Source organism: Oenanthe melanoleuca, chromosome 19, assembly GCF_029582105.1.
Source record: "Oenanthe melanoleuca isolate GR-GAL-2019-014 chromosome 19, OMel1.0, whole genome shotgun sequence".
NCBI lineage: Eukaryota > Metazoa > Chordata > Aves > Passeriformes > Muscicapidae > Oenanthe > Oenanthe melanoleuca.
The window spans coordinates 443613-471566 of NC_079352.1; the positions used below are offsets into that span (position 1 = coordinate 443613).

The following is a 27954-nucleotide window of genomic DNA, read 5'->3' on the forward strand; positions in this document are numbered from 1 at the left end:
GCGAGCGCACTGCGGGGGGAGCGCCGCCCGCAAAACGCGGCGCCCGGATCGCGCCGCCGCCGGACCGGACCGGCCGCCGCCGCGTCTGGCGCCTCACCGGCCGCCCCGGGGCCGGGCCGGGCCGCTCCCGCTCCGAGCAGCCGGCGGCGCTGCGGGGCAGTGCCCGCGCGTCCCCGGACGGGCCGCCCGCCGCGGCCCGCCGCGCCCCGTCCCGTCCGGGCGGCGCCCGGCGATCCACTCCGCGTCTTGGCGCCGCCCGCCGCGTAGTAGCGGGGCCGCGCCAGCGCCCGCCTGTTGTGTTTCTGTTGCCACCCGCCATCTTGTCGCCAGCGCTGCGGCCGGCGGGGCGAGCCCGGGGCGGCGCGGGCGGGGCGGGCCCGCGCTCCGGGCGGCGGCGGCGGCGGCGTCGGCCGGGCCCGCGCCATGAGCATCGAGACGCTGCTGGAGGCGGCGCGGTTCCTGGAGTGGCAGGCGCAGCAGCAGCAGACCGCACGTGGTGAGTGACCGTCCGCCCGCGCCTCACGGGGCCGTGCCTGACAGCCGCGGCCGGCCGGGACGGCACGGGCACTGCCCCCGGGGAGCGCTGGGGCGGGGGGGCACCGGGGCGGGCTTTGCGCTGCCGGCGAGATCCGGCCCGGGGACGCTCGGGACGGGCGGGGCGGTGTCAGGGCACGGGGGGGATTCGGGGCAGCGCGGCGGCGGCTCCGCGCGGGCGGGGCTGCCCCTGCCCCGGCCGGGCCCCGCTCCCGCCGGGGGCGCCGCCGCCCCCGCCCCGCGCGCTGCGTGTCCCCGGCCGGCGGGAGGGCGGGGCCTGGCGCGTCACTCGCTCGGCCCCGCCCGCCACCACGTGCGCGCGGGCCCGCCCCGCTGCCGCTCGGGGGCCGCGGGACCCGCCCGGGGCGCGGGAGGGCCCGGGATCCCCGCGGTGCCGCCCGCCGGGAGCCGCCCCCCGCCCGCGCCCGCGCCCGCACCGCCCGCGCCCCGCGCCGCTCTGCCGCTCCGCCGCTGCGGCGGCCCCGGCGCTCCGGGAGCGGCCAGCCGTGCCCCGGGGGCAGCGCCGGGCGCGGCGGAACAGCCGCCCTCGCCTGGCTGCAGCACCGCGGCGCCCGCCCCGCTCCCGCGGCGGCCCCGGCGCGGGGATCGGGCGGAGCGGCGGCAGCGGCGCTTTGTGCCGCCGCCCATTGTGTCGGTGATGAGTCACGCAGCAGACGGGGGATGCGGGGATGAGGGGCCGCGCGAGGCCGGAGGATTCCCGGGCCCGGAGCACACCCCGGGCTTTGGAGATGGCAGGGGCCGCCCGCTGACAGCTCCGGGGCTGCTTCCCAAGCCGTAACTGTCCCTGTGCCGATATCGGCTCCGGGTCACAGGTGGCGGCCGTGCCCACGGTGCAGCAGTGAAACACCCGGGGCTCCCCTTCTGCTGCTGCTGGGGGAGAACTTCCACTGCCCCGCACTGCCCCGCACTACCCCACACCCTGGGAGCATCTCGTGAGCAGCTCCGACAAGCCAAGGCTTGTCTGGGTCACAGGGGAGTAAGAGGGACCTGCCTTGTGCTGGACAAGTTCTGAGGCGGGAGCTACTGCTGAGCAGGGTAACACAGCCGAGACAAGACATGCTGCAGGTTTCCCAGCTCCAGGAGCAGCTCACAGGGCTGTGTGGGGACGTGGTGTTACACAAAGCCTGCTGCAGGCTGGAGCTGCTCTGGGTGCTGCTGGAGGCACCGTCACCTGCACAGACACCTGCACAGTCACCTGCGGGCTGGGCTGCCTGCAGGACCAGCCTCAGTGCAAACGTGGCCACTTCAGGGAAGTGTGAACACCAGGAAGGCTGTGGCACGGGAGGGAGGCGCCTCGCAGTGACCTTTGGGTGGCAGGAAGATGTCAGGGAAGGGCAGAGCAGGAACAGCTGGGAAAGACTGGGGAGTAATGAGTAAGAACAGTAAGACTGTCTTGGCTTCCTTGCCTTGCCTTCTTCCTCTCCTCCCACTTGAAATCTTGTGTTCTGAAAAGTGTTATGGTCTTTGTTATACCCCCAGTTACACTGTGGAACTCCAGGCGCCCAGTATGGCCTGGAAATCAATCCATTTTGGGAACAGCATTAAAAAATATATACTGAACTCATCTGAGGGCTGCTGGATCTGCAGCTGACAGCAGTGCCTGCTGTTGTAACCCTCTTGTTGTAAACATGTGCCTCCCAGGCATGTAAACATTCATTTACATGGGCACGAACCCATAGCCTGGGGTCCTTTCTCTGTCTGTTATGTGCAAGCTCCAGAGACATTTGACTTGGGTTAGAGGGTGCTGATTTCTTTGAATTTAGGTTAATCCAAGAATATTTCATGATCTAAGAAAAACAAATTTCTTTATAATTGCAAGTAACTGATACTTGTTTTCTTAGGGTTTTTCCCACAGATACTCGTCTGTGACTGTCCAGCTTGTTTGCTTCTCTCGATGCTGCACAGTTCATTCACACCACTTCTTTCCCCAGTGGTGCCAGCACAGGCAGTGACCCCGCAGCGAGCACAGTTCTGGGCTTTCCCATCTCACCTACCTGCCATTTGGGCACGCTTAACTGCCTGGGAGTGATAATGGCGTGTGGTGGCCAGAAAAGTTTCCTTTGGCTGGGGTGCCACCTTCCCTGTGCCAGTGGGTGAGGAGGAGAGCCTGCTCAGAGCCAGCGTGCGTGGCGGGGCAGTGGCCCGGTGCTGTGCTCCCTGCTGTGCTCAGTGCTGTGCTCAGTGTGGTCTCTCACTGTTGTCTTTCAGCAGATCTCGTCACTGGAGCGTTGGGATGCATCTCCAGAAACCTTGTGGGGCTTTCTGGCCGCCGCTGGCCTCGGTCTCACCAGGGTGCACACACAGGTCCTGAGCGTCTCCGGGGCCGTGTGGCCTTGGTCACGCTGGCTGCTGCAGGCAGCACACCCACCTGGATTCTTTGGGGGGTGGTTAAAGCACCTCCCAACACAGTGTGAGTTTATTTCCAGAGGCTTCCCAGGTGCAGGAGAGCTGCTCTGCAGTTCTGAGGGCAGCAGTGCCATAGTGCCATGCTTTTTCTGACAATTAGACTTTGTCATGGGATTGCAGGGATAACTGCCTTGGTGCAGCCAGTTCAGGTAATGGTGGTGACTCCCTGTTTTGATGGGCAGCTACCCTTGATTCTTCTCTCTTTCTCAAGTGTGGAGAAGGGGTTCTAGAGGGTGAACTGTGCATTGCCATTCATTTCCTTGAGAAGAAAGCTGGCTAGAATGTACACCCTGTGGAAACAACCGCTGGCGCAGCCCTGGGATGATGGTGCAGCAGTGAGCCCTTGTTCTCATCACAGGATCGAGGAATGTTACCTGGAGCAAACATGCTTACCTAACAGGCAGGCTGTTATCTGCCAGATCCAGTTTTGCCATGACTCACTGAACTCATTTCACCTGTCTGTGCTCCCTTGCTGGCCGTGTAACACACGAGCACGTGTGAGCTGGCTGTGTAACACACTGTGCTGGCAGTGTAACATGTTGTGCTGGCAGTGTAAAACACACTCTGTGCTGACAGTGTAACACACACACTGTGCTGGCAGTGTAACACACACACACACTGTGCTGGCAGTGTAACACACACACACACTGTGCTGGCCGTGTAACACATGAGCACGTGTGAGCTGGCTGTGTAACACACTGAGCTGGCTGTGGCTGTGTAAAACACACTGTGCTGGGCAGTGTAACACACACACACTCTGCTGGGCTGTGTAATACACACATACTGTGCTGGCTGTGTAGCACACACACACATGCTTTTTATCAGAGTGCATTATTTTGTCTCCCTGTCTCTTAAAAACACCGATGCCTGGTGGAAAAGCACAGGCCCATCTTGTGTAGGACAGCTCACCTCCTTGGCTGGGAAGCCCCTGGATGGGGCAGCAGAGTCAGCATGTGGCATTGGTGCCCATGGCCTGTCAGAGCCAGTGCTGTCCTGCGCTTGATCCCAAACGCCCCAGAAGGGAACAGCAGGGTTGTCCATCCTGCGGTGCTGCAGCCCTGACAGGGCACGCTCGGCATCCTGGGGACACCATGGTCCTGGACTTTCTGTACACGAGGCTCTCCATGATGGCTTTATTTTTTTGACAGTCTTGATCTGTTTTCCTTTCTAGTGCTGCTAAATCCTCACCCTTTACTTCTTTCTTCTTCTGTCCACAAAGAGTTAGTTGCAACTAAAATGCAGCTAAAATTACTCTAGAGCTGATGCAGGGTTTCATTTAAGCACTGGAATAGCTTATTAAAGCACAGTGTAAATTATCGTTAGACTGGAGAAGCTGTTTTTAGAAATGTCTGCCAGGTATTTATTTAGGTATTGTTGATTCTTCTTTGGGGCTCGGGAGATGAACTACTTCAGGATTTCTTGAGGGTGTTCCCCTGCTGTGTTCCAGAAGCTGAGGTGGTTTTGTTGAAAGTAAATGCTTCCTTGTAAACCATGTGTCTTCATAAAGCACTAATAAAGTGTATTGTGCTCCCTAGATTTTATCAGGCAAGAGGATCACCTTTTCATTTCTCTTAATTGATTTCATGTTTGCATATCGAGGTCACTGGTTTCACTGATGGTCTGTACTGGTTGGTGCTAAGGAGGAGTAGTTCACATGATTTTCCTTTGCCTTTAGAGACATCACATAAAGGTGTCATCATCCTCTGGCTGAGAAAGTGGAGATCTGAGTATTGTAGTGGTTAGCAGTGAATGGTGACCGGTGTGCAGATGGGGTGTGAGTGTGTGACAGCAGTGGCAGTGCAGCAAGGTCACTCAGCAGGGAGAGTGTCAGCTGGGGTAGGGGTCTCTGAACCCCTGAAACCAGCCCCAGGCAGGCTGGCTTAGCTCCTGCTCCTCTGGAGTGTATTACGAGCTCCTGAGTTCTAATTGTGAAGCACTTCAGGATCTTTTGTGAACAGTGTGCTCCTAAAACACAGTTTGGTCGGTGTTTGAGGTGTTGGTAACACAGAGTATGTGAGGAGAGGACATGGGGCTGTTTGTGTCAGGCTGCAGTCTGAGCACAGCACTGGGAGCAGGAGGGTGGGTGGCCCTGGGGAGGTGTCACCAGGAGCCAGCTCCACTCTGAGGGCATGGCCAGGGGCTCAGGGGGCTTTGGGAAGCACTGCCATGTCTTGGTCTGCTGTGTTACTGGTGAAGAAACAGCACTGCCAAGGGGTGGCCACCAAACTGTGCAGTTTAAGCTAAGATGGGAGAGGAAAGTGGGGCTTGTGCTGCTGTCAACCAAAATTCAGAGGGGGTGAGGAAAAGGGTCCTGATTTCAGAGGGCTCTCAGTCCTGCAAGCTTGGTCCTGGGTCTGGAAGTGCCTGTGGCTGTGTGCTGCAGCCTCTGGTGTCAGCAGCATTTGCTGTGACTCAGAGCTTGCTTGGCTGATGCTGAGCTTTGCTGGGCTCCAGTTCTGCTGACTGTTCTTATCTCCCCCTTCCTGCTTCTCCCCTGTAGAGCCAGGGACCTGCAGAAACAGAAATCAGCCTCCAGGCTCCAGCCTGCCCTTCCTCTTGGCATGAGTGTCCCCCTCCAGGGCAGCCTTGGGAGTAGTAAATACCTGGAGACTCGTGTGTACCCAGCTCTTTGCTGGTAGGAACCTGGAGCCACTCCTGCGGTGACACCGCTGTGTATCCAGTGTGAGTGACACCCAGGGCTGGAGCAGTTCAGGACATGCAGGAGAAGCTCCCAGAAGCGTTGAATGATTCAGAAAAACATTTCAGACCATTCAGAAAATGACAGCACAGAACTGCCTGACTGTTGCTGGAGTTAGAGATGTTCTCCAGTGAGCACACGCAGAGTTAGGATGCTTGGCTGTGCAAAGGCACACGCCCTCAATGAACTCTTGGTACTGAGAGTGTCCCTAGTGCAGGGCAGCAGCATTCAGGGGCACTGCCATCCCCTAGGGCTGCTCCTGCAGTGCCAGAGGCCCGGGCGTGCCCTGGCTGCTGCAGCCCACGCTGCTGGCCCGAGGGCACGAGGGGCCCTGCCCGCTGCTCCCTGCTGGCACGGCAGCACTGCTGTGACAGATGGGTGCCATTTCCAGGGCAGGCAGAAGCAACGGATATATTTAAACACACCAGATTATTAGGTAACAAAGAGTGCTTGGTGCTGTCTGCTCCTGGGCCATCGAGGCCCTAAAATAGCACCAGGCCACTGGGCTGGGTGCTGACCCTGTTTGTGTGTGCTCCCAGCACAGGATTTGCTGTTCTGTCCCATTGCTGCCAGTGTTGCTGTCACTGCCTGGGTGGCATGGCCAGGAGCTGCCTGCTCTCACCATGTGAACCTGCTGGCAAGCAGAGTGGTGTGGGCAGGTTGGGATTCCAGGACTCCTCATGCTTGGTTCAGACCCCCTGGGGGTTCTCAGGACTGGCTCACTCCCATGGTTTGTTCTGTCCTCAGTCCCCTTGGTAAGAGTGTGAAGTAGTGGAAATTACACATAATTTTGATAGCTTTAGATTCAGCTATCCTCTTGTCCAAGGGGTGCCCTGAGCCTCGTGTGTGGGCTTGCAGGAGTTCCTGTGCTGAGTGTGCCTCAAGGAATGAACCTTGCGTGTGTCTGAGCACTCAGCATGCTGATCATCCATCCTTGAACTGTGTCTGTGACCAAACATGGGTGAGCTTCCTTCATATGGGAAAACGTAGAGTTTGGGGGGGGCTTTCTTCAAGGGGTGTCTGTGGTTTGTGTGCAGGGTGTGAGTGCAAAGCGAGCAGGAGATAGATCTTGAGCACCCTGTGCAAGGGTTTCTGCCCAAAGAGATGGCTCAGGCCCCTCCAGTCCTTTGCTGTGGGTAGGTCAGACCCAAGAGGCCTCTTCAGTGTTAGAAGTGGCTCTTCAGTGTTAGATTTTGGCTAAAAAAAAAGTCCTCGAAATAAACTCTTTAGCTCAAGGGAACACCACCAAAGGCCTTGCTGGCAGGTTGTGAGCAGCCCAAGGGCTTCACCTGCTTCCAGAGACGTTTTCATAAGCACTTGTCAGTAATGCCTGCTTTAACCTTCCCTCCCTGTTCTGCCCCTTGCCCACGAGTGTTGCTGGTTGTAGGAGTTCCACAGCAGCTCCTGCTCGCTCTGGGCTGTGCAGGTTTTGGCTGTCCTGCCTGGGTGCTCTGCTCTGCTGTGGCCCTGTCACCTCTGGGCAGGTCCTGCTGTCCTCCCCAGCCCCAGCACTGCCCATTCATGGCTCCTCTGCTGCTCCCTGCTCTCGGTCCCTGCACTGTGAGCTCTGGTGGCAGCAGTGGCAGTGTCAGGTGTGTGCCTGGCTGTCCCCAGGCTCGGGAGCACCGTGAGTCAGCAGCTCCCTGGGCTGCCTTTCCTCACACACCTTGTGCCAGGGCCATTGCCTGGGCTCTGGCTGCCGACCAGCAGCAAAGTGCAGCAAAAGATCTGCAGACAAAGGGTTTTCTTTATTAGTTATTAACACAGTTCAGCTGAGCCACTCCAAAATTGTTGGTAGCTGAGATTTGTGTTTGCATCAGGGGATTCCTGCTGGGGCTTTTGCCATCCTGTGCCGCTTCGCTTCTTTCTTTAAGGAACTGTTGATAATACTCTGAAATATTTTGAGAAAATACAGAGAAATGCAGCTTTAAGGCTCAGCTGCTGCTTAAGCAGCCTCCCTCCTGTTTGGAGTAAGTCAGATCTTTTGCTCACTCACTCCCTACCTGTGCTGCAGAAGTTGAATGAAGACTTTGGGGTTGAGTCTCGGGCAGCTCTGGGAAGAGTGCAGTGTGGATGTGAACTCCTTCCTGATGCCAGAATTGCATGTGGTGCTTTTGTGAGTGCTGCAGGCTCAGAGGCTGGGGCTGCAGCCCTGGTGCTAGAGCTCAATGCAGAGCCTGGTTTCTGCAGGTGTGGGTTCAGGACAGTGTTGACCTCGTTGGCTGCTTTACCTGGCTCGTGTGCTCCTAGGGGAGTTTGGGGGGTGTTTGGGCTGTTGCTGCAGCTGAACTTCAGGAAATTGTGTTGGCTGAGTCTGGGCTGGTGTTGCTGTACGGGCACACGTACCAAAGGGCATTCAGAATCAGGAATAAGAGTTCTGTTCCCTTTGTTGCTCTCTGTAGTTTCTGAACTCTTGAAGATCACTGGGAGTTTGAACATAACCTGGCAGTTCCAGGTGGCCATATACATGCTCTTAATTTCCTAAATATGCATTCTGACTTCAGTGTTTCAGTTGAGCCCAAGCTTCTCCTGGGAGAGGCTCTGTTGGGATGTTCCTTAGAGCTTCCCCTGAATTACCTGATATGGTGACTATATAAGACAGAGCATTCAGTTGTTCACATCTTTCCCCTAATCCCTCCCTTGATAAAATAAGGTTTTATTTTCCAAATGTTTGTATCTTACTGTGAAGAGGCTGCTGCACCACTCTGTGTTGCAGCTCCTCAGGGGTTGTCAGGAGCCTCATGGATGGTGGGTTTGGAGATATTTGATTAAGGCTGCGCAATGTCTAGATGCCAGGGCCACTGGCGCCACAGGACTTGTATAAATAAATTTTGTTTGTGCCATGTTCATGCAATTAAAGCCAGAGTCCTGGATTGCGTTTGATGAGGTTTATTTTGCTAGTCGGGCCACACAGATTTCATTTACTTTGTCTGGTGTTCTAAAAACATATAGGGACATCCACACATCTAAGCCAAGTTTAAGAGCTTGATTAAAATCCACAGCAGTAAAGAGGTGCCCTGATGTGTTAGTATCAGTGCAGTGTCCACTGGGCTGGGATTTACTCAGGATAGTGTAAAACCCTGAGTATTTTAACTCAAGGGTGTTTTATCGTGCCCAGTGCTGGTTGTAGGCTGCGCCCAGGGAAGCACCATTGCTCACTGTGCGTGTTTCTCTTTCAGAGGAGAATGAGAAGCATGAGAAGCTGTGCCTGGAGAGGGAGCAGGAGCAGAAGAAGGCGGGCAAGGCCAGCGTGCCCCGGGCCAACAGCGCCGTGTCCCCCGAGGAGCCGCGGAGCGAAGTGCTGGTGCCCATCTCCCCGCCGGGCCCGGTGCCCCTGCCGCCCCCGCCGCTGGCAGCTCCCATCTCCGTCATCCCCATCCCAGTGGTCAGCAGCTCCCCGCAGCAGGCGGCCCAGGCCGCGCTGTCGCCGCCGCTGGTGCAGCGCCACCAGCCCCTGGCCAGCACTGCCAGCGTCCCCAAGGAAGCGCCCTCGGTGGCCCCTGTGATCCAGCGGCCGCCGCTGCCGGACGGGAAGGCCGCGAGCCCCCCGGCGGGCAGCCCCAAGCAGCTGCAGCACTACGCAGCGCCCGTGCTGGCCATCTCCCAGCACCATGTGGTGCCGCAGCCCCTGCAGCCGCTGCAGCACCCGGCTGCGCCCGCGCCCCTCGGCGCGCTGAAGCTGGCGCCGGCCGACGACATGAAACCCATCGAGCTCAAGAAGAGAATTGGAGGGTGAGTGCTCTGTGGGTGTGTGTGCAGGGACCAGGCAGAGCTGAGCTCTCTGGAGCGGCTCCTGCTTGTGCAGAGTGTTGGCAGATCAGAAATACCGAGACCTGGCGATGTTTAATGTCTTTGAATTGCTGAGAGCAGGCTTTTTTAGCTTGGTGGGTTTTTATTTTCCTCCCTCACTCCACACTGTAAAATTCTGTATAAGGATTTTTTTCCAGGCCAGAAGTGTGTCAGGAAGCAAGTCCCAGCCCTGCCTGTCTGATCTCAAGAGGCATCTCGTGTTATGTTTGGCATAAGATCTCTGCTTGTACTGGTCAGGGAAATCAAAGTGCACTGCTGCTTCTGGGAGCTTTCTTGAAAACTGGAATGGGATCTGGGAGATGTTATTCTGAGGACAGAGATCACCTTAGTTGCTGTTCCAGTTTCTCAGTGCTGTAAGTGCTGAAGGCCTCCTGCATGCTCAGAATCTTGCAGCTGGAAGGGGCTGAAGGCTATTTAGTCTGCCCTCACCCTTTGAAAGGACTTGTGGCTCTGATGTTGCTCCAGTTTCACGCTTGTCTGGCTCCTTCTTAAGGACTTTGGCTGGTGGAGACCCTGCCTTCTCTGTAGGTGGTTGTTTCCAGACCACAGTGTCCCAATAGGGAGTCTGGTATTACTGCTTGTGGACTGGGAGAACAAACCATTCCCTTCTTTGCAGCAGTTTTACCTGTTTCCTTTGGCCCCTCATTTTTCCTGCAGCATAAGTGACCTGGATCTGTTCAGTCTTCCCTGCTGGCTGTGCTGTCTGGCCCTCTGACTGTTCTGCTGGCTGCCACAGCAGGGGGATGTCTTTTGGCAGTTGGAGATGGTGTGCGAGTCCTATGGGGGCTGGAGGAGATGTATAGTGGACAGAAAAAAGGTTCATAGTGTCCATTGGGTTATAGCAATCCCAAAATGCATAGAAAGAAACAGTGAAAGGAATGCAGACAGGAGTTTGTGAAGATAAAGGCTTCAGTAAAATGCCAGTGTAATTCCTCTAAGAAGATTGGGATCTCCAGAGCCTGTCTGCTGCAGGAAGGGTCTGTCAGCCTGTGCACGATCAACAGACCCTGTCACTGGCGTGGTGTGGGTTCAGGGAGCTGGGGAGGAGGGTTGTGCCAGCACGGGGTACCAGGGCAAGCTGCTCAGGTTTGTCTGCCCAGGGGTGGCTGCAGGTGCCCCCACAAACTGCTGCTGTGCTGTGACAGGCTGAGCTTTGCCCCTGGGAGGTGGGGGGCTGTGGTGACAGTGTGGAGCACAGCATCACCACTGCATCCCCCAGAATTGCTCCATAAGCACAGGAAAGATGTCTTTTTCCGCCTGTGAATGTTTCATGGGAAAATACTGTCAAATATTTGTGACAATTTATTAAGTATGATTACGTCAATGTCCTGTATTTTCGGTCAAAGGCAGATAATTACTTTGCACAGTGCATGAAAGATACCTGAAATCTCCACATCTGCTCATGTACCTTATCCCTGCTGTAGCTGAAAAACTGAGATAACATGTATTTGTTTGGTTTTTCCTAAAAATATTCCTCTGATTCAGAGAGTGGGTGGACTCAAACCCCAAAGCCAGAATCTCGCTCTGGTTTTCCCTTGAGCAGTGACTGGAGAATTCCTGTGTTGCTTCATTCCATGTTTGTCCTCAGCTGTGTTGTTTCACGCACAGTGAGAGCCCAAAGCAGCTGGAAGTGTCTGCCCAGTCCCATACACGTGAACATGAAACTGCCCAAACCTTGTCCCACTGGAGTGTAGGCATAGATCGGAACCAGGGCAGAATCTGGGCTCTCTGGGTCTGTACAAATGCTTAAAATTCATACTTTGTCTTTCCCCATTGTTGGTAGTAGCCATGCTGCATATATACACACACATTGCACCTGCTTGTATCTTCTGTGCATTATGTGCACAGTGCTTAGTTCATCTGATGCACATGTAAAGTATGGAGTTTATCTTGAAAGAGTACAGGCAGAAATATCAGTAAATATAATAATATCAGTAAATATCAATAAACCAGTGCTATCTGAACACCTCTGCTGCATTTGCATGTTGACATACAGACACTGTTGCAGGCACAGGTGCAAGGCAGGAGTTTTCAACCTGACACTGAGCTGATCTTTGTTCTGTTTGGGTTACAGGGTTGGGACCAGGGAAGTACATAATAAATTGGAGAAGAACAGGTGCGTAGAAAGCCAGGGGTTTGGGTTTTTTTAATTTTAATTCCCCTCCTTTTGTTTGGCCTGTTGTCTGTCAATATTTGTTTGGCTTTGGCGGGTTTTTGCTTGCTTGCTTGTTTTTAAACAGATAACCTAAATAAAATTTTTAGTGACTTTTATTGAATCTTACAGTATTGCTTGGCTTTCATATAGCTCAGTTCTGCATTTCTAGCTTCCCAATATGTTCTGTCTAACTGCACCACTGCATCCCAACCATCCCAGTCCTGCAAAGCAATAACAGTGCATAACAGTGTGACTCTCTTTTGATTTAAAAGCAGTAAAATACCCCAAATCAGGGGTCAGTATACAGTGTGAATACAAAATAAACATCAGTTTCTGGCCCAAGACTCTTACAAGCCTGACTAGCTAAATTGGAAGTATGGTGACAGCGAAAGCACCAGCACAGTGAGATGAGATATTTAATTTAAGGCTGCCAGTGTTCCTAACAAAGCTGGGATAGAACCCAGGCACATCTCTGCTGGGGTGATCTGGCTCAGCCAGGAGCATGCTGTGCTGGGGGCTGCTATGCACAGGTGTAGGTGCTTTGCTGGATTAAGGCCCCATTAAGCTCTCCCCTCTGGTGGAATTGCTTTCTGGTGTGTCTCCTGGCAGCTCACGACCCACCTGTGCTTTCTTTAGACGTGCACATTTGAAAGAGTGCTTTGAGACATTGAAGCGCAACATCCCCAACGTGGATGACAAGAAGACCTCAAACCTCAGCGTCCTCAGGAGTGCCTTGCGATACATCCAGGTACGTGCAGCGCTCGTGGGGCTGGGCTGGGCAGAGGAAAGGGGAGAGAAACTCCCCTTCTAGAGGTTCCATATTAACCACAAATCATCCTTAGCAGCAGTGGTGGTGGCAGGGAGCAGGCAGTTCAGGTGGTCTGAGAGATCCAGGCTGAGAAAACTTCAATTGCTCCTTTTAGGCTTAGGGGAATTTGAATATGTATGGTTTGGGGAGGTTTTCTGTTTGCTTAACCAAAAGACAGATTTCTGTAAAGATATGGTATGTCTCAAAATTTTGATGAGATGGATGTGTGAGTACAAGTCATTTGCTTGGAGGCAAGGAAAGCCTGGAATCTGAGGTCACAGCATGAGCTGTAGGTGGCTGGGGCACCACCAGGAGTGAATCTCAGAGAAAGCGCAGGTAAAAATCAGTTGTGTTTGTAGCTGGAGGGAAATAAGTGTTAGTGGTTGTTTGTTTAATGTTTGTGAAAGTATTAATAGTAGCACAAAAAAAGTTGTTGTAGATGTCCCCTGTGAATGTGAAATCAGTAGTATATAATGCAATTAAAATTCATCTGAAAACTGGAAAAGTTGCTGCATTTATAGTACAAATAGAGAGCCTTTGGTCAGGCAAATTCTGACTGTACCAAACCACTTTATGTTGCTCCAAAAAGTGTTTTTTGGTGGTGTTGTTGCATCGAAGTGTTATGGGCATTAGAGAAGATCCGAACCTTTCTTTGGATTTTGGCAGGCTGATGTTGTAGTTTGTGGTGGGAACTTCTCTGATGACCATCTGGGGTGTGCAGTCCTGGGCTGGGACTGGCCAGCTGGCTGTCTGTGGGTCAGGACTGCCTGTCCATGGCTGTCCATTGCTCAGAGCAGGTTGGTCAGCCACCTGTCCATGCTGTCAGTCAGCCGCCTGTCCGTGCTGTCCATGCCTGTCCATGCAGTCGGTCAGCCGCCTGTCCATGGGTGTCCATGCCTGTCCATGCTGTCCATTGGTCAGAGCAGGTTGGTCAGCCGCCTGTCTGTGCTGTCGGTCAGCTGTCTGTCCGTGCCTGTCCATGCTGTCCATGCTGTTGGTCAGCCGTCTGTCCATGCCTGTCCGTGCCTGTCCATGCTGTTGGTCAGCCGTTTGTCCATGCCTGTCCGTGCCTGTCCATGCTGTTGGTCAGCCGTCTGTCCATGCCTGTCCGTGCCTGTCCATACTGTCAGCCGTCTGTCCATGCTGTCCATGCCTGTCCATGCCTGTCTGTGCCTGTCCATGCTGTTGGTCAGCCGTCTGTCCATGCTGTTGGTCAGCCGCCTGTCCATGCCTGTCCGTGCCTGTCCATGCTGTCGGTCAGCCGTCTGTCCATGCTGTCGGTCAGCCGTCTGTCCATGCTGTCAGTCAGCTGTCTGTCCATGCCTGTCCATGCCTGTCCGTGCCTGTCCATGCTGTCGGTCAGCCGTCTGTCCATGCTGTCGGGCAGCCGCCTGTCCGTGCCTGTCCATGCTGTCAGCCTCTGTCCATGCTGTCCATCCTGTCGGTCGGTCGGCCGGCCTGCAGCCGGACACGCCCCTGGCGAGGCAGAGAAGGTCACGGTGACCTCGGGCCGTAGCAGCGGCCGCCCCACGTGTGCGGGGAGCACGTGGCGAGCACAAGGGCTGGCTGGCGTGGCGGGGTGCCCTGGGCAGCTGCGGGCTGGCTCTGACCCAGGGCTGGCTCGCTGCCCCGCGGCTGTGCCAGGCAGGGCTGTGACGTTGTGTAACCTCCTCACCGCGGCTCCTCCTCATCCTCGCTGGCAGCTGCTCGGGGACTCTCCCGAGGATCCCGAGCGCTGCTTTCCTTGGCAGCGCCACAGCCGTGGGGCTGTGACTCAGTCACAGCGTTTGGCTGTGCTAAAAACTTGAGCACTGCGCATTTGTCTGAAAAAAAACGAGATTATTAGAAATCGGATTTGAAATTTCAGCACTCAGAAACAAAAATCGTCTTTTAATTTTTTTTTATTGCAGCTTGAATTTTGGTTTGCTCTGTTTCAACAAAACTAATATCTATCAGTGTGGGGATGGCTGCTGATCATGTGCCAAGCTCAGTGTTTCCCTTGAAAAGAGAACAGGGCAATTGTACAAAAGAGATTTAAAAGTAAAAGCTCTTACTCTCAGAATAGCAAAGTAGTTTTTCACTAAAGGGAAAAAAAGCCCAAAAAACTCAAACCCAGATAGCCTCACAGAGGAGGAGCACGGTGCTGGCCAGAGCTGTGCACAGCGGCCGTTCTGCTCCTGCAGGCACTGTGACAGTGCATTGATTGTTGCATCCTCTCTTCCTACTAAATCCTTCTTTCCCCCCTTCCCAGCTGGAACTTCTTAGAAACAGGCTGTTGTTTCCTTGGCTGGATTTAAATATTTGTATCTGCATCAAATCAGATAAGTTAGAAAGTTAAATTCCAAACTTCCCATAGAGCTGTCATTTTAATTTATCCTGGGACCTGGGCTTGTGCTCTGCAACAGTAAATTAGAATTTGCAATTAAGCACACAGTTGCACAAAGGAAATGGGGCCCAGCGCAGCTGGAAGTTAATAATCCCTTTAGCTGGTGATTCAGCTGGAGGCAGTGTGGGCTGTTGTGCTGTGGCTCTGGGCAGGAGGGTGTCCAGACCCAGCACGCACTCCAGCCAAGGCTGTTTGTTACATGGGCCACCCCAGCTCTGTTCTTCACTTCCCTGCCTGCAGAGCCTGAGAGAAAACCTGGAGACCTCTGGCAAGTTTGTAAGAGGCATGGAGCAACGTGGAAAAAAACAGAGTGAGAATAAAATGCTGTTTGCTGTGAGAGAGCAGAGCCCTGTCCCTGGCTTGCTGCAGGGCAGTGTCCCCAAGCAGGGACAGGCCTGTCCCCCAGAGCCTCTCTGTCCTGCAGGGCAGTGTCCCCAGGCAGGGACAGGCCTGTCCCCCCAGAGCCCCTCTGTCCTGCAGGGCAGTGTCCCCAGGCAGGGACAGGCCTGTCCCCGGAGCCCCTGTGGCCCTGCCCGTGCCAGGAAGGGGCAGTGGGGAGCGTGGCCCGTGTCAGACATGGCTCATGGCCTGTGCTGCTGGGCTGGCTTTTCCCCTAGGAACTGGAACCATCTTTACAAGCTAACTGGAGCCCTAAAGCAGGACTGCTACTTTGTGTTCTCAAACTGTGCCTGTCACTGTGGCCCCTGAACACCCTCCAGTTTCAGGGAGTGTTTTCTATTGTACTTTTAGTGTCAGATAACATCCAGGTGATTTGCTCACCAGGTGACACTGGGACAGCTGGCACACAGCCCAGCCCAACCCGTCAGTCTTGGGTTGTGCTGCAGGTCCTGCTCCTTGGCCAGTTTCCCCAGTACAGTTGAAAAGCTGACTAAATAACAATGTGCTTTCAAAACCTGAGATGCAGCTGAGATTGCAGCTTCCCAGGGGCATGCAAAAGGCAAAGAGCAGAAGTGTTTGGAAGGAGTGGAAGCAAGGCACTGCTGTGATCCCACTGCTGGCAGCCCTGCTTGTGGCATTAGAGACAAAACATAACTGTGCTGAACTGAGGATTCACAGTATGGCCAGTTTGTCGCTGTTACCTTGGAAAGGGACAGGAAGGGTGAAGTTTCCTTGTGAGTTACCTGTGCTCACCAGTACTGCCAGTCATTTATGATGTGTAAGTTGTTTATCCTCACCTCATCTCCCTTGGCTTCTCAAACTGCCTGAAGTAAGAGTTGTGCACCTAAGAAATATATAGTTTCCAATTCATGCCAATAAATAATCAATGGATTTGACTCCCTTCAGGGTAGAATGAATCCAAAGTACTATCCAAAGTAGTGCAGGTAAAAGTCCTTCGTGAGGCCCTTTTGAAGCTGACCTTGTGGACATGTGAACAGACCAGATACTGGTTTTACATTGTCCTTTATCCTTTGTCTTTTAGTTTGTTTTATTTATCAGTCCCTTCATTGGAGCCTGAGCACAATCATCCATCCCTGTCTATGTGCAGAGGCTCAGAACAAGACCAGTGGATTTTTGGGTGCCATAGCAGTGCTTGCTTTGGGATTTGGGTGTTGATGGTGCAGAGGGCTCTGCAGTCATGCCAGATCCTGGTGCAGGGAGGTGCTGGACTGCAGACACAAACCCACAGTTTGACTGTGATTGTGGTTAAAGACCAGCACTCATTTACATTCAGGCACTGTGACTGGGTTATTGATCAAAATGCATAAACCAAACCGTGCTGCTGAATCCTGTTCAGTTCCCCACCTTGACAAGGGTGGCTGTAACTGGTATTTTTTATTCTGTGCCAGCTATGAGGTGAGTATACTCCTTCTGTAAAACTTGTCTAGTAAGAGTCAGGTGTATCAGTGCTGTGCCTCCCTCATGTGAGCAGTGTTCAGGTGCCAGGCTGTGCTGCTTCACGTTGTTTGCCTGACCTGATCCACTGATTCTATCTTGCCTAATTAGCCTGAATCTCAGTGCCAGTAATGAAGGCCTCCTGCATCCATAGGCTACGGTCATGCAACGTGGTGTTATCTGTAGATTTCAGAAAGTGATGAGAAATAAGACCTTCAAAAACACAGTGTTTAATTCCCTGCTGTTCCTCCGGCTGCAGCAGGACCTGTTTGCAGGCAGCTCATCCAGGGAGCCATCAGGGCTTTTTTATTTGCAGGATTGGCCACAAAACATGTCACATAAAAGTGATTAAAAATGTCCAGCATTTGGACCTTGTTGAGTGATTGGAAGCTGTTTCTTAACCATTGACAAGAGGGATGGTGATTTTTATTTTTTTTTTTAATATCTCACTCTTTACTTGTACATGAGAGTTTGGAAAGGATGAATGGAATTGTAAATCTGTCAATGTGTCTGTAATTGTCAGAGAATCCACACCTGTTCCACTGCTGTCATTTAAGTAGTAGTTTGAAGCACTCAGGGTTGTAAAAACCAAACCAGCCTGTAAGTGGATTGCAGCACAGGGTTTGGGAATGCTGCTGTGTTTGGGGGCTGCTGCTTGTTCTGGTTGCCACCTGCTGCCAGAGCTGGCATGGGAGGGGAGATGCACATGGGCCCTAACGAGAGCAGTGATAATTACAGCTTGCATGGGCTCTAATTCATGTGTGACATTTCAGGAGCTGCCTGCCTTTAAAACACTGCAAAAGCCCTGAACAAAAGCCAGAAGCAAGGCCCTGGGCCAGGCTGGGTGAGCAGCAGTGGCAGTGTGGGTGCCATGGCCCAGCAGCAGTGCAGCCCCAGCCCCTCAGCACACACAGGGCTTTGCAGCAGGCACAGCTCTGCCTCGTGGCCTCACACAGGTGCTGCAGTCAGTGTTTGACAGCTGCATTTTGTGTCCTCCCACTGCCCCCCTGGCCCTGCACTGGGGGAGGCCATGGAGAGAAATCCTCTGCTGACCCAGATCTGCTCTGTGGGCCGTGGGTGGAGCTGCTGGGGTGTGAGTTACTGGCACTGACCTCCTTAGATGATGGGGAAACAGGAAGGAGAGGTGGTGTGGGAGGATGGCACCATCCTCTGAGTCACCAGGACCTGGGACCTGCTGCCGTGCTGTGCCTCTGAGCCCTGGGCTCCTGGGGTGCCATCACCTGCCAGGACTGTGTTTTGGGAGCTGTCCTCTGCCAGGAGCAGCCCTCACTTCCTGCTCCCTGCACAGGGTCCCTTCAGGTGTGCAGCTCACCTGTGCCTTGTGCCTGCTGGCTGAGCCACAGTGTCGGAACAGAGGGAGGGCTGCGCCCATCCAAAACTCTGCCTTGGCTCCTGCAGCAGCTGCACTGCAGCAAGTGATGTAGGGATAATGTGTCTGCTCAGAAATCTCCTCCTTGTCCCTGGCAGACAGCTCTGCCTGTGGCTCCAAGGCATAAACCTGTCTCTTGCCCTCTGGAGCTGCTGTCCCTGCAGCATCCTTTGTCATCACAAGGGCTTGGGAAGAGCTTTGGGGTCCTACATCCAGAAGTCGTGTCGTTAATAATAAATAATAAAAATAAAATAAAATGTAATAATAATAATAATAATCCCTTCTTGAGATGCAGCATGTTTTATTTCTGTTTACAGAAAATGATGACACTTAAAAAAAGCATATTTCCCACAATTCTTTTTCATTCTGGTTTTTTTAAAATTTAGGTGCTGCAGAATTAAATTTGAAATTAAAAATTCTCAAGTTTTACTTTCCTTATTTTAATTTGTTTGGGATAATTGTCTAAGTAACAAACACACCACAGTATTTCAGGGTCTTTGGGGCATCTGGAATCATTAGAAATGTCTCATTTGTTTCCTGAACAACAGAGACTGGTTAAAAAAAATAAAAATATGAAAAGCAAAAGACATGACCAAATTTAACACCAAATGGTTGCAAGTCATACTTGAGTTATTTTCAAATTGAATTTCTTGTGTCCTTGGGAGTCATATCAAGGAGTTAAACTAGATCTGCTTACCTGGTGGCTGCCAGCATGGGGCCTGGGGATGGCTCTGCTTTTCCCTGCTTTGTTGAACTGTGGGTTCCAGTTGGTTGCTACCTTTTTTGTTTTGTTTTTGGGTTTTTGTTGTTATATTTGCTTGTTTGTTCATTGTTTTTTTCTGAATTTATTTTTTGTCTTCCTGATTTGGATTGTTCCTCCCCTCTGCCCCAGTGACTGTTTGTACTTTGTCCAGAGTGTGGTGCTTCAGGAGGCTGGCTCTGACAGGTCAGTGCAAACAGCCACGTTCCAGCCCTGGTTTTGATCACAGATTATGGCCTGATGTCTTTTTTATCAGGAGCCTGAAGTGCAGTTATCAGTGTGAAATGATAAATGTAAATACCAATGCATGGTCTCATTTTCTGTGATTGCTCTGCTCCAGGCAGATTTCCTATTCTGGGAACTATTTCTGTCTAGAAGTTCATCCCCAGCCTTGCAGCCAGGTGAGCAGAGGTGTGTGGTGCTCACCCTGCTGGACCTGCCAAAAATTGGGTGCAGGCTGTGCAGGGAGGACAGGCTCCTTCCCTCATGTCCCTGTGCCTGCCCCAGGGTGAGGTCCCCTTCCAGGACACAGCAGCACTCCTTGGCTGCTGTCCTTGTGGCAGAGCTGGGTCAGAGGCTGCTGGTGAGCACCATGGCCTGGCTGCTGGTGCAGGGGTCACACTCATGGGCAGCGAGGGACAGTCCCTGGCTCACCTTGCAGGCTTTGGCTTTGGTCCTGGTGTGAAGGTTGAGATCTTGGGAGGCTGAAGCTGGGGCAGGAGCACTGGGAGCCTGAATTCCTTGTCCTGTGCCTCCCCCCATTTGCACTCAGGCTGTCCCCTCGCCCCGTTTCCCCGGTGCTGAGCACGGGCTGTCAGTGTCTGAGGGCTTTGGGCCAAGCTGCTGTGGTTTCTGCCATGTCTGGGGAGGTGAGGCTGCGGTGCTGTGCTGAGCAGAGGGTGTGGCAGTGGGTGGCCGTGGCTGGTGGCAGTGTGGCTGGTGACTGTGGCATTGTTGCTGGTGGCAGTGTGGAGCTGTGGCCGTGGCTGGTGGCGCTGTGGCCGTGGCTGGTGACAGTGTGGCTGGTGGCAGTGTGGCCGTGGCTGGTGACAGTGTGGCTGGTGGCAGTGTGGCCGTGGGTGGCCGTGGCTGGTGGCAGTGGGTGGCCGTGGCTGGTGGCAGTGTGGCGCCGTGGCTGGTGGCAGTGTGGTGCTGTGGCCGTGGCTGGCCATGGCTGGTGGCAGTGTGGCCGTGGCTGGTGGCAGTGTGGCTGGTGGCAGTGTGGCTGGTGGCAGTGTGGCCGTGGCTGGTGGCAGTGTGGCGCTGTGGCCGTGGCTGGTGGCAGTGTGGCCATGGCTGGTGGCAGTGTGGTGCTGTGGCCGTGGCTGGTGGCAGTGTGGCTGTGGCTGGTGGCAGTGTGACCGTGGCTGGCCGTGGCTGGTGGCAGTGTGGCCGTGGCGGTGGGTGGCCGTGGCTGGTGGCAGTGTGGCCGTGGCTGGCCGTGGCTGGTGGCAGTGTGGCACTGTGGCCGTGGCTGGTGGCAGTGTGGCTGGTGGCACTGTGGCCATGGGTGGCCGTGGCTGGTGGCAGGCTGGCCGTGGCTGGTGGCAGTGTGGCCGTGGCCGGTGTGACCATCGTGCCCCGTGTTCTGTGTTTCGGTGCCGGCGGTGCCAGGCTGGCACATCCGGCATCGGATCTCAGCGCCGCAGAATGGAGCAGTTGCCATGGAAACCGTGGCTGTGGTTCCCGTGGCAACCAGCCGGGGTTGGCTGCTCCTGCAGTGGGGCTGGAGCATCCCTCGGCAGGAGCAGGGTGGGCAGGGCAGCTGGGCGCTGTCACCCGTGGGTGCACCCTGCCTGGGGACACTGCCCTGCTGCTGGCAGGGCTGGCTCCACCTCCCCAGCCTGCAGGCCCTGCTCGGGGCCAGCTGGGGTGGGTGCTGAGCTGTGAACACCAGCTCCTGCCAGCTGAGGAACGTAGAACCTCAGCGCCGTTCCAGGTAGGAGTGCCCAGAATTGATACAAGTGATGGAAACCCCCAGATCCTACAGGTGAGTGTGGTGCCTTGGCCAGTCTGGTTTTGGCAGCTGGGGCTGTTTGGGTTCCATCTCGGGCTCTGTGGGGACAGCTTGTTCCTCAGCACTCCTCTGGTCCTGGCTGGAACATTTTTGGAGTCAGGCTGGTGGATTCTTGCTCCTGCTCTGAATCTCCTGCACCATGGCAGTCCCAGCAAGAAAAATTCTTATTAGGATGTAGGGTTTTTTCTATTACATAGGAATCAAAGCTCTGTGCAGCAGTGGGGAGCCTGCCCAGCTGGTCTGGTCTGTGCTGCAGGTCCTGCAGGTCAGTGGCAGCTCAGGACCCCCCAGCTCAACATGTCCCACTCTGTGGCACCAGCTCTAATCCTCAGAGCAGAGTTAAAGAATCTGACTCAGAATTGCAAATCACTCTCCTGATTGCTCATTGATGAGGTATTTTCAATCAGCAAATGCCATGTAAGAGAAGGAAGGACCTGAAATGTGCTTTGGAAAAACTCATAATTGAAAGTGTGTTTTTAAACTGCTAATAAAAAGTTTATGAGGGGAGCTGTGTAATGAGGCCTTTAAACCTCACTAATGCCAGCAGCATTCCTGTGGCAGGCACAGGGAAGGCGTTGGGGCATTATTTCCAGTCTTGTGAGAGACTTGAGAGTGAGCAGTTGAATTGCAGACAGCTATAAAATGGAAAATTCTTTGGAGTGACAAATGACTGTTGCTACACAAGGAGAGCAGGAGTTGGTGTATGGTGTGCTGGTTTTGCACACCTGCAATGGTCTGGTTACCAAATAATGACAGGGAGATGCACACAAGGACCAAATAGTGGCTCCAAAACAGCCAGGGTAGTGGGCACAAGGTGGGGAAGAGTTACCACTGGAGCTGTGTCAGGCCTTTGCTGTCACTGCAGTTGTCTGGTCTCACTTCAATAACCCAGGTGGGTAATGGCTGCCAAGGAGCTGACAGGTGCAGGAGGACAGTCAGATACTCTAGGGGAGCAAAAGCAAACCCACATGTGGATTTTAATTTGGTTGCTGGCATTTAGATAGAAGATGAAGGCACTCACCAGTGCCCTTGTCACTGCTCCCACCTGCCCGTGGAGCAGCCCCTGCTGTGCCTGTGCAGTGGTGCCTGGCAGGGCAGGGTCAGGCCCTTGCTGTGCTGCAAAGGCTCTCTCAGTTGAGAGTGTTCAGGGTGGAACATCCTCTGTTTTCACTAGACAGCAGTTGATTATCAAAACTTCCCAAGCATCAAAAGCCATGGATGTGTTCACAAGAGTATGAGGAAATCCATGATTTTTGTTTTTGTTTTTTAATTGTTTTTGTGGGGGTAACTCAGCTTCCCCCTTGGCAGGGCCAGGGTCTGTTCTTTAAGTGATGCTCATGTGGAATTTTTTTTAAGTGCAAAAAATGAGAGAGTTCTGAAGTCGTAGCTTGTGTAGGTTCCTCACACTGCAGTGTAACAGTTGCCTGGGCAACCAGGGTTCCCAATTGCTTAACAGGGAAAAAGGAAATGCTACAGTGATGGAGACACAGACGTAAGAAGGAGGGTCTGTCTTGCAGAGAGCAGTCTGGGATGGGCCGGGCTCAGTGGTAGTGCTGACAGAAACTCCTGCTGTAGAAAAACATGCTGGGGTCAGTGGGTGTCTGAAGGTTCTGATGTGCAGGGGCAGGTCAGTGACCACAGTCCCAATGACTCAGGCTTGGCTGTCACTGTGGATTTTCTGTTGACTGACGGGAAATCCTGGCACATGATGTGGGCAGGATGATTTGCAGAAAATAATCCGTCAGGAGGTGGATGCCAGAGAGCTGCGTGCCCCGGGGTGCCAGTGCCAGGCCAGAGGGCACAGGGGGAGATGTGTGGCTGCTCCAGCCCTGGTGGCAGGAACAAGGGCAGGAGGGTCCCTGCTCCCTGTCCCTCATGAGTGCTCCTTTCTGCTGTGGGGCCAGGGCTGTTCCCAGTGCAGGGCACACTCCCAGTACCTGCAGACAGTGGGGCAGTGCTCAGAGGGGAGCTCAGAGAGAGGGAACAGGGCTCCAGTTAATCCCACCCAGTTCATTAGGCCAGGGCAGCTCAGCCTGGAGATTGTCTTTACCAAGTGAGCTGCAGTGAATTGCATCCCAGAATAGGTTTTGAAGGATTACCAGTGCCTCAGCCCATCTGCTGCTCCAGCCTCCCCAGCAGCTTCCCTTGGACAGTGCCCAGCCCTGGAGGAGGTGCAGAACCAGCCAGGGGCTGCCTGGACTGCTGGCAGTGGGGGAGGCAGAGCCTTGGGGCTGGCCTTGGAGCTGTGCCACTCCCAGAGCCCTGCAGTGCCTGCAGAGTGACACACTGAACTCCCTGCTCCCTTGGCTGGGACACTCCTGCTACTTGCTGAGGATTTGCCTGCCTTCCCAGTAATTAAAAGTTTGTAACTAATTACCAGCTGCCCTGCTCATACTTGGTGCTGGGAGTCTCCTCTCACAGCAGGGAATGAAGGCAGCTCTGTTTGAATATGCGTGTGCTGTGCCCGCTGCGGGATTTCACACTGCTCCTCCCGAGAGCTGCTGCTGCTGCTGCTCTGTCCTCCAGTGCCTGCCTGGAGAGCAGCTCTGGGGAGCTGCTGCAGAGGGGCTCAGCTCCTGTTTGAGCAGCAGTTCAGCCTCAGCCTCACTTCTGCTTGCCTCTTTCCTGATGGCACAGCGAGGGGAGGACATTCAGACAAGTCACATGTGTGTTTAAACCTGATCCAGGGGCACCTTCCTCGTCACCCTCACCTTCCCCTCCATCACTCTGTGTCCCACCCACACCCCTGTGCAAGGGGATCAGAGTACATGACTTTGGTGGGTCAGGCAAAATGCTTTGGCTGCACTCTGTAGGAAAGAGACTTTAAAACTAGCCTGTGGATTTGGCCCTCAGCCACGTGGGAATCTCTGGGCTACAGGTCAGGGCTGGTGCAGAGCCAGGAGGATTCCAGGAGTCCCCATCCTCCCTTGCTGCCACCTCCCTGCAGTGGTCTGCAGGTCTGCTGGGCTTGCCCAGGACTGAACTGTGGGGTTGTGGTGTTGGCCTGTCTGCTGCCTGGTTTGGCTGGAAGAGCAGCAGGAGAGAAGGGCTGCCTCCTTTGCCTGAAAACCTTCTGTTTTGAGGAGCTTTTAGCTGGTCTGGAGGGAGAGGAACTGTCTCCATTGACGTACCTGCAGTGGTTGTGCCCTGCTAACACACATAGTTTGGTGCTTTTAAAATACTTCCTTTATTGTTACTGCCAGGACAAAGGTAGCAGCAGGAGCTGCCCTAATCTCTGTTGCCTTAGGCTGCATTAAAGGCTGGCTGAGCAGGCTTTAAGGTCCTTCCCAGCAAACCTGAGCTACAGCACTGACAGAACTAGGGAGGTCAGGCTCTGACTGTACTCATCCTGGGGAACCTGAGACAGAATTAAAGAGATGTGTTAAGCAGACCATGAAGCCTGGTCCTCTGCCAGGTGTGGGGTTTGCTTCTGAGCTCAGTGCTTGCCAGCAGTGAGGGAATAGGATCACCCGTGTGGGTTCCATGTGGCTGGTATTTTCAGAAGTGTGTGTGGGATTTAAATTCTCAGTGGTGGAACTTAACTTCAGAAAATGGAGAGTCTGTATGTGGTTTTACAGTAAGATTTCACCTAATTTTGTCTCTTTTATGCATATATAGTAAGTGTGGCCCTGGGCTGGGGGACCAGGTCTGTGACTGTGCAGTGGATACACCTTTCCTTCCTGTTGGACCCATGGGTTTCCCCTTGGTGCAGGGGTTCTACCATCCACCATCTCCCCTAGGCCAGGAGCTCTTGCTGTGGCCTGGTTGCACAGAACCTCATCAGTACTTGGGCTTTTTCTTTCCTTCTAAGCACTTCAGTTTTGGGGGCTTACCAGTTTTCCCTCAGAAAGCAGAGAGCCTTCAACTAGAGCAATGCTTTCTGTGCCAGCTCTTGTCCTTCCCCTTCTGCCCGAATTTGGCGGGTGTAAATACAGCTGACCACATTTTAACCAGCATAACTGGCAATATAAAATAATGAGCTGTGGACATGGGAGTGACCAGATTAGTATAGATTGTTCTCATCTTTTTTCTCTTATATCTCCTTTTCTCCGACTTCAGACTTTGAAGAGGAAGGAGAAGGAATACGAGCACGAGATGGAGCGGCTGGCCAGAGAGAAGATCGCTACCCAGCAGCGGCTGGCAGACCTGAAAAACGAGCTGAGCCAGTGGATGGATGTCTTGGAGATTGACAGAATTATCCGACAGACAGTCCAGCCAGAGGATGACCAGGCATCTACCTCGACAGCATCAGGTACCCATAGCTGTTCTCTTTTTCCCATGATCATCAGGAAGGTCACTGACACAGTTACAGTAGGGTGGTGGGGACACTGAGCAGGGTCAGGGTTTCTCTGCGTTCAGAATAAAGTAAAAGGTTTTGGAGTGTTTATAATGATGTCATTGATGGTGTTAACAACACACTGCTGCTCATGTGAAGTAAACTGAAACTTGTGCATCAGTGTCAGGTAGGTACAAAGTGCAGGTTTGCACATCCAACCTCGTTGTGGAGATAAATCCCTGCTCTCCAAACTCAGCTTTGTTCTTGCACAGCTCTGCAGCCCTGCTCCTTGGAAGTGGGCATCCTAGTGTATTCGTGTGGATGTGGGAGGGTTCAGCACATATAGAGGAAGGATTTGGTACAGGAAGGATCACCAGAGCATTTGAACCCCTTAATGAGCCCTCACGTTGCTTGAGGATTCACAGTGAAGATGGAATGACACTAACTGACGTGCAGTTCCAGTGAGAAGTTCCTGTGAGACAGACTGCATGCTTCTCTCCACACCAGGGCTCTGCAGCAGGAAGAGTAGGCAGTCTGTGGACGTGGAGCTTTCCAGAGACATGGAGGCTGTAGCAGTGCATAATCACTCACAGCAGTTCCTCCCATCGGCATTTGCTCTTGCCATGCCAGGAAGATGATACAGCCGGTTCTGGGAAGGGAGAACCTCAGTTTGTTCAGGCTCATCACCTCAGATGGTGGGAGCAGGCTGCAGGTGTAGTCTGATGGAAGTTGGGAGCAGCAGTGCTTTGTCTTGGAAGTGCCAGCTGTTCCCTCTGCAGTGGCCTCTGCCAAAAGTGACCACATCTAGCTGCTGCTGCCCAGAGCTTGTGAAGGAGAGGTGTCTTCCCTGCTGCTTCTGTCTCTTCGGAGATTTTTATCCTTTGCTGCATGGCTGGCACTAGAACAGGCAGTGCAGGGTGCTGGGCTTGTCTTCCTCATCTCAGGGCTAGTATGTTCCTGTTTTGCTTCCTTGGTTCCTGGACAGGACAAGAGTCCATTTTCCATAACCAGTAAGAGACTTGCTGCCATGTTTCTCCATGGCTATTTCCTTCCTGCTCTGGGAGCAGGATTGGTGCCAGTCAGTGGAACAAGTGGCCAGGAAAGGAAACCCTCTTGCTCTTCCCAGAAGGAGCCCACTTCAGCCCAGAACAGCTCAGCCATGTGCTTTCTGTCAGCCTCTGCTCACGGTGCTCCCTGTGCCTGCCCAGTGAGGCCTCAGTCTGTTGGGAGCACCCTGCTCTAGCTGTGTCTTTGAGCTGTCACACCTGCCTGGCTCCGGGTCCTTGGCCCACAGGCAGGGAGGAGAGGGCCGTGCCGTTGTGCCATTGTGCCATTGTGGTGTGCCATTGTGCCATTGTGGTGTGCCATGCCATTGTGCCACCAGCCTGTAGCTCAGGGACACCTCCTGCACGTCTCTCCTGCTGGTGCTGCCTTTTAGGGAGGCTCGTTGGTCCAGTTCGCGCTCTGCTTGTTTTTTTATGGGAGTTTCTCCCTTCGGTGTTTTCCAGAGGGTGAAGACAACATGGACGAAGATATGGAAGATGACAGGCCAGTGAACTCGTTACCAAAACTCAGCCAGCGGCAGCACCCGGAGCTGCTGAAAGCCGTCCCCCCCAGCGCTGCCGCCCCCCTGCCCGCGGTGCTGCCCCCTCACGTGTCCCTCCAGCAGAAGCCCCACGCCCAGCCCTCCCTGCAGACACAGGCCCTGGTCCCGCCGCAGGCCATCGTCCCCGCACAGACTCACCTCGTGGCGGCCTCCACCGTGCAATCGACTGTTATCGCCCACACGGCCACCACCCACGCCTCGGTCATCCAGACTGTCAACCACGTCATCCAGGGCCCGCAGACCAAGCACATCGCTCACATCGCACCTTCCACGTCCAGCCCCGTGCAGCTGAGCCCCGCCCAGCCCATCGGCCACATCACTGTGCACCCGGCCGCCCTCAACCACATGGCGCAGCTGGGCCCGCAGCTGCCGCTGTACCCGCAGCCCGTGGCCGTGAGCCAGCCCGTGGTGAGCCACATCGCCCACACGCTCTCGCACCAGCCCGTCAACGGCACGGCCGCGCTGGGCCAGCCCGTGGTGGCCAAGCCGGCCGTGGGCCAGGTGGTGCATCACCCGCAGCTGGTGGGGCAGACGGTGCTGAACCCCGTGACTATGGTGACCATGCCCTCCTTCCCGGTCAGCACGCTCAAGCTGGCCTAGGGGCCGCCTCGCCTGAGCAAACTCCTACATTCCAGCCCCGGGGCGCGGGGCCGGGCTGCCCCGCCCGCAGCTCACCACGGACTGCAGAGACACTTCTCCATGGTGATTGTCTTTCCTTTTACGTGTAATGAGTGAACTATGGATATGATGTTCTTAAGAATTTCATTTTGCCCTCTTATGTGTTGCTTCTTTGTAGAATAAAAATTGCTGATCTCTTTATTGAGACATTGCATAGAATGGGAAAAAAAATCATAGAAGTCTATATTTATATATATGTGTGTATGTGTGTGTATATATATGTATATACATATATATATAAATATAACATTTGAAGGCCTTTTGTAAGGTTGATTATTTTGCAGGATTATGAGACAAAATTCATTTTTGGAGGAAGAAGACAGTGTCCTCTCTAAACAAGAAACTTTAAGATAGATGGTTTGGTGGACCAGAGTACAGTGACAAAAAAAAAAAAAAACAACCCAACAACAAACCATGAGTCAAACCATGTTAAAGGTATTACTACATTTCAAAAACCATCTAAAATCACTGTGACTTGTTATGGCATTTTAAGGAAATTCTCTGTCCTGTCTAATAAAAGGAAAAAGAATACACAAACAGACTTGATTTGTTGCC

General features: G+C 53.8%; 1 protein-coding gene across 1 annotated transcript; it reads left to right on the forward strand.

The window, feature by feature from the left end:
* Positions 1 to 351: 351 nt before the first annotated feature.
* MNT (MAX network transcriptional repressor) lies at positions 352 to 27936 on the forward strand. Its single transcript, XM_056506741.1, has 6 exons — positions 352 to 496; positions 8839 to 9391; positions 11544 to 11585; positions 12261 to 12372; positions 24899 to 25091; positions 26624 to 27936. The coding sequence occupies exons 1-6, from the start codon at positions 424 to 426 to the stop codon at positions 27319 to 27321; spliced, it is 1671 nt and encodes a 556-aa protein (XP_056362716.1). The 5' UTR covers positions 352 to 423; the 3' UTR covers positions 27322 to 27936.
* The last annotated feature ends 18 nt before the right edge of the window (positions 27937 to 27954 follow it).

What these genes read in the sequence shown, in the direction of transcription:
- MNT (XM_056506741.1), top strand. Translation starts at nt 424, where the DNA reads ATGAGCATCGAGACGCTGCTGGAGGCGGCGCGGTTCCTGGAGTGGCAG. An exon ending in GCAGCAGCAGACCGCACGTG is followed by an intron (nt 497 to 8,838) that starts GTGAGTGACCGT and finishes TTTCTCTTTCAG; the next exon opens with AGGAGAATGAGAAGCATGAG. An exon ending in AATAAATTGGAGAAGAACAG is followed by an intron (nt 11,586 to 12,260) that starts GTGCGTAGAAAG and finishes TGCTTTCTTTAG; the next exon opens with ACGTGCACATTTGAAAGAGT.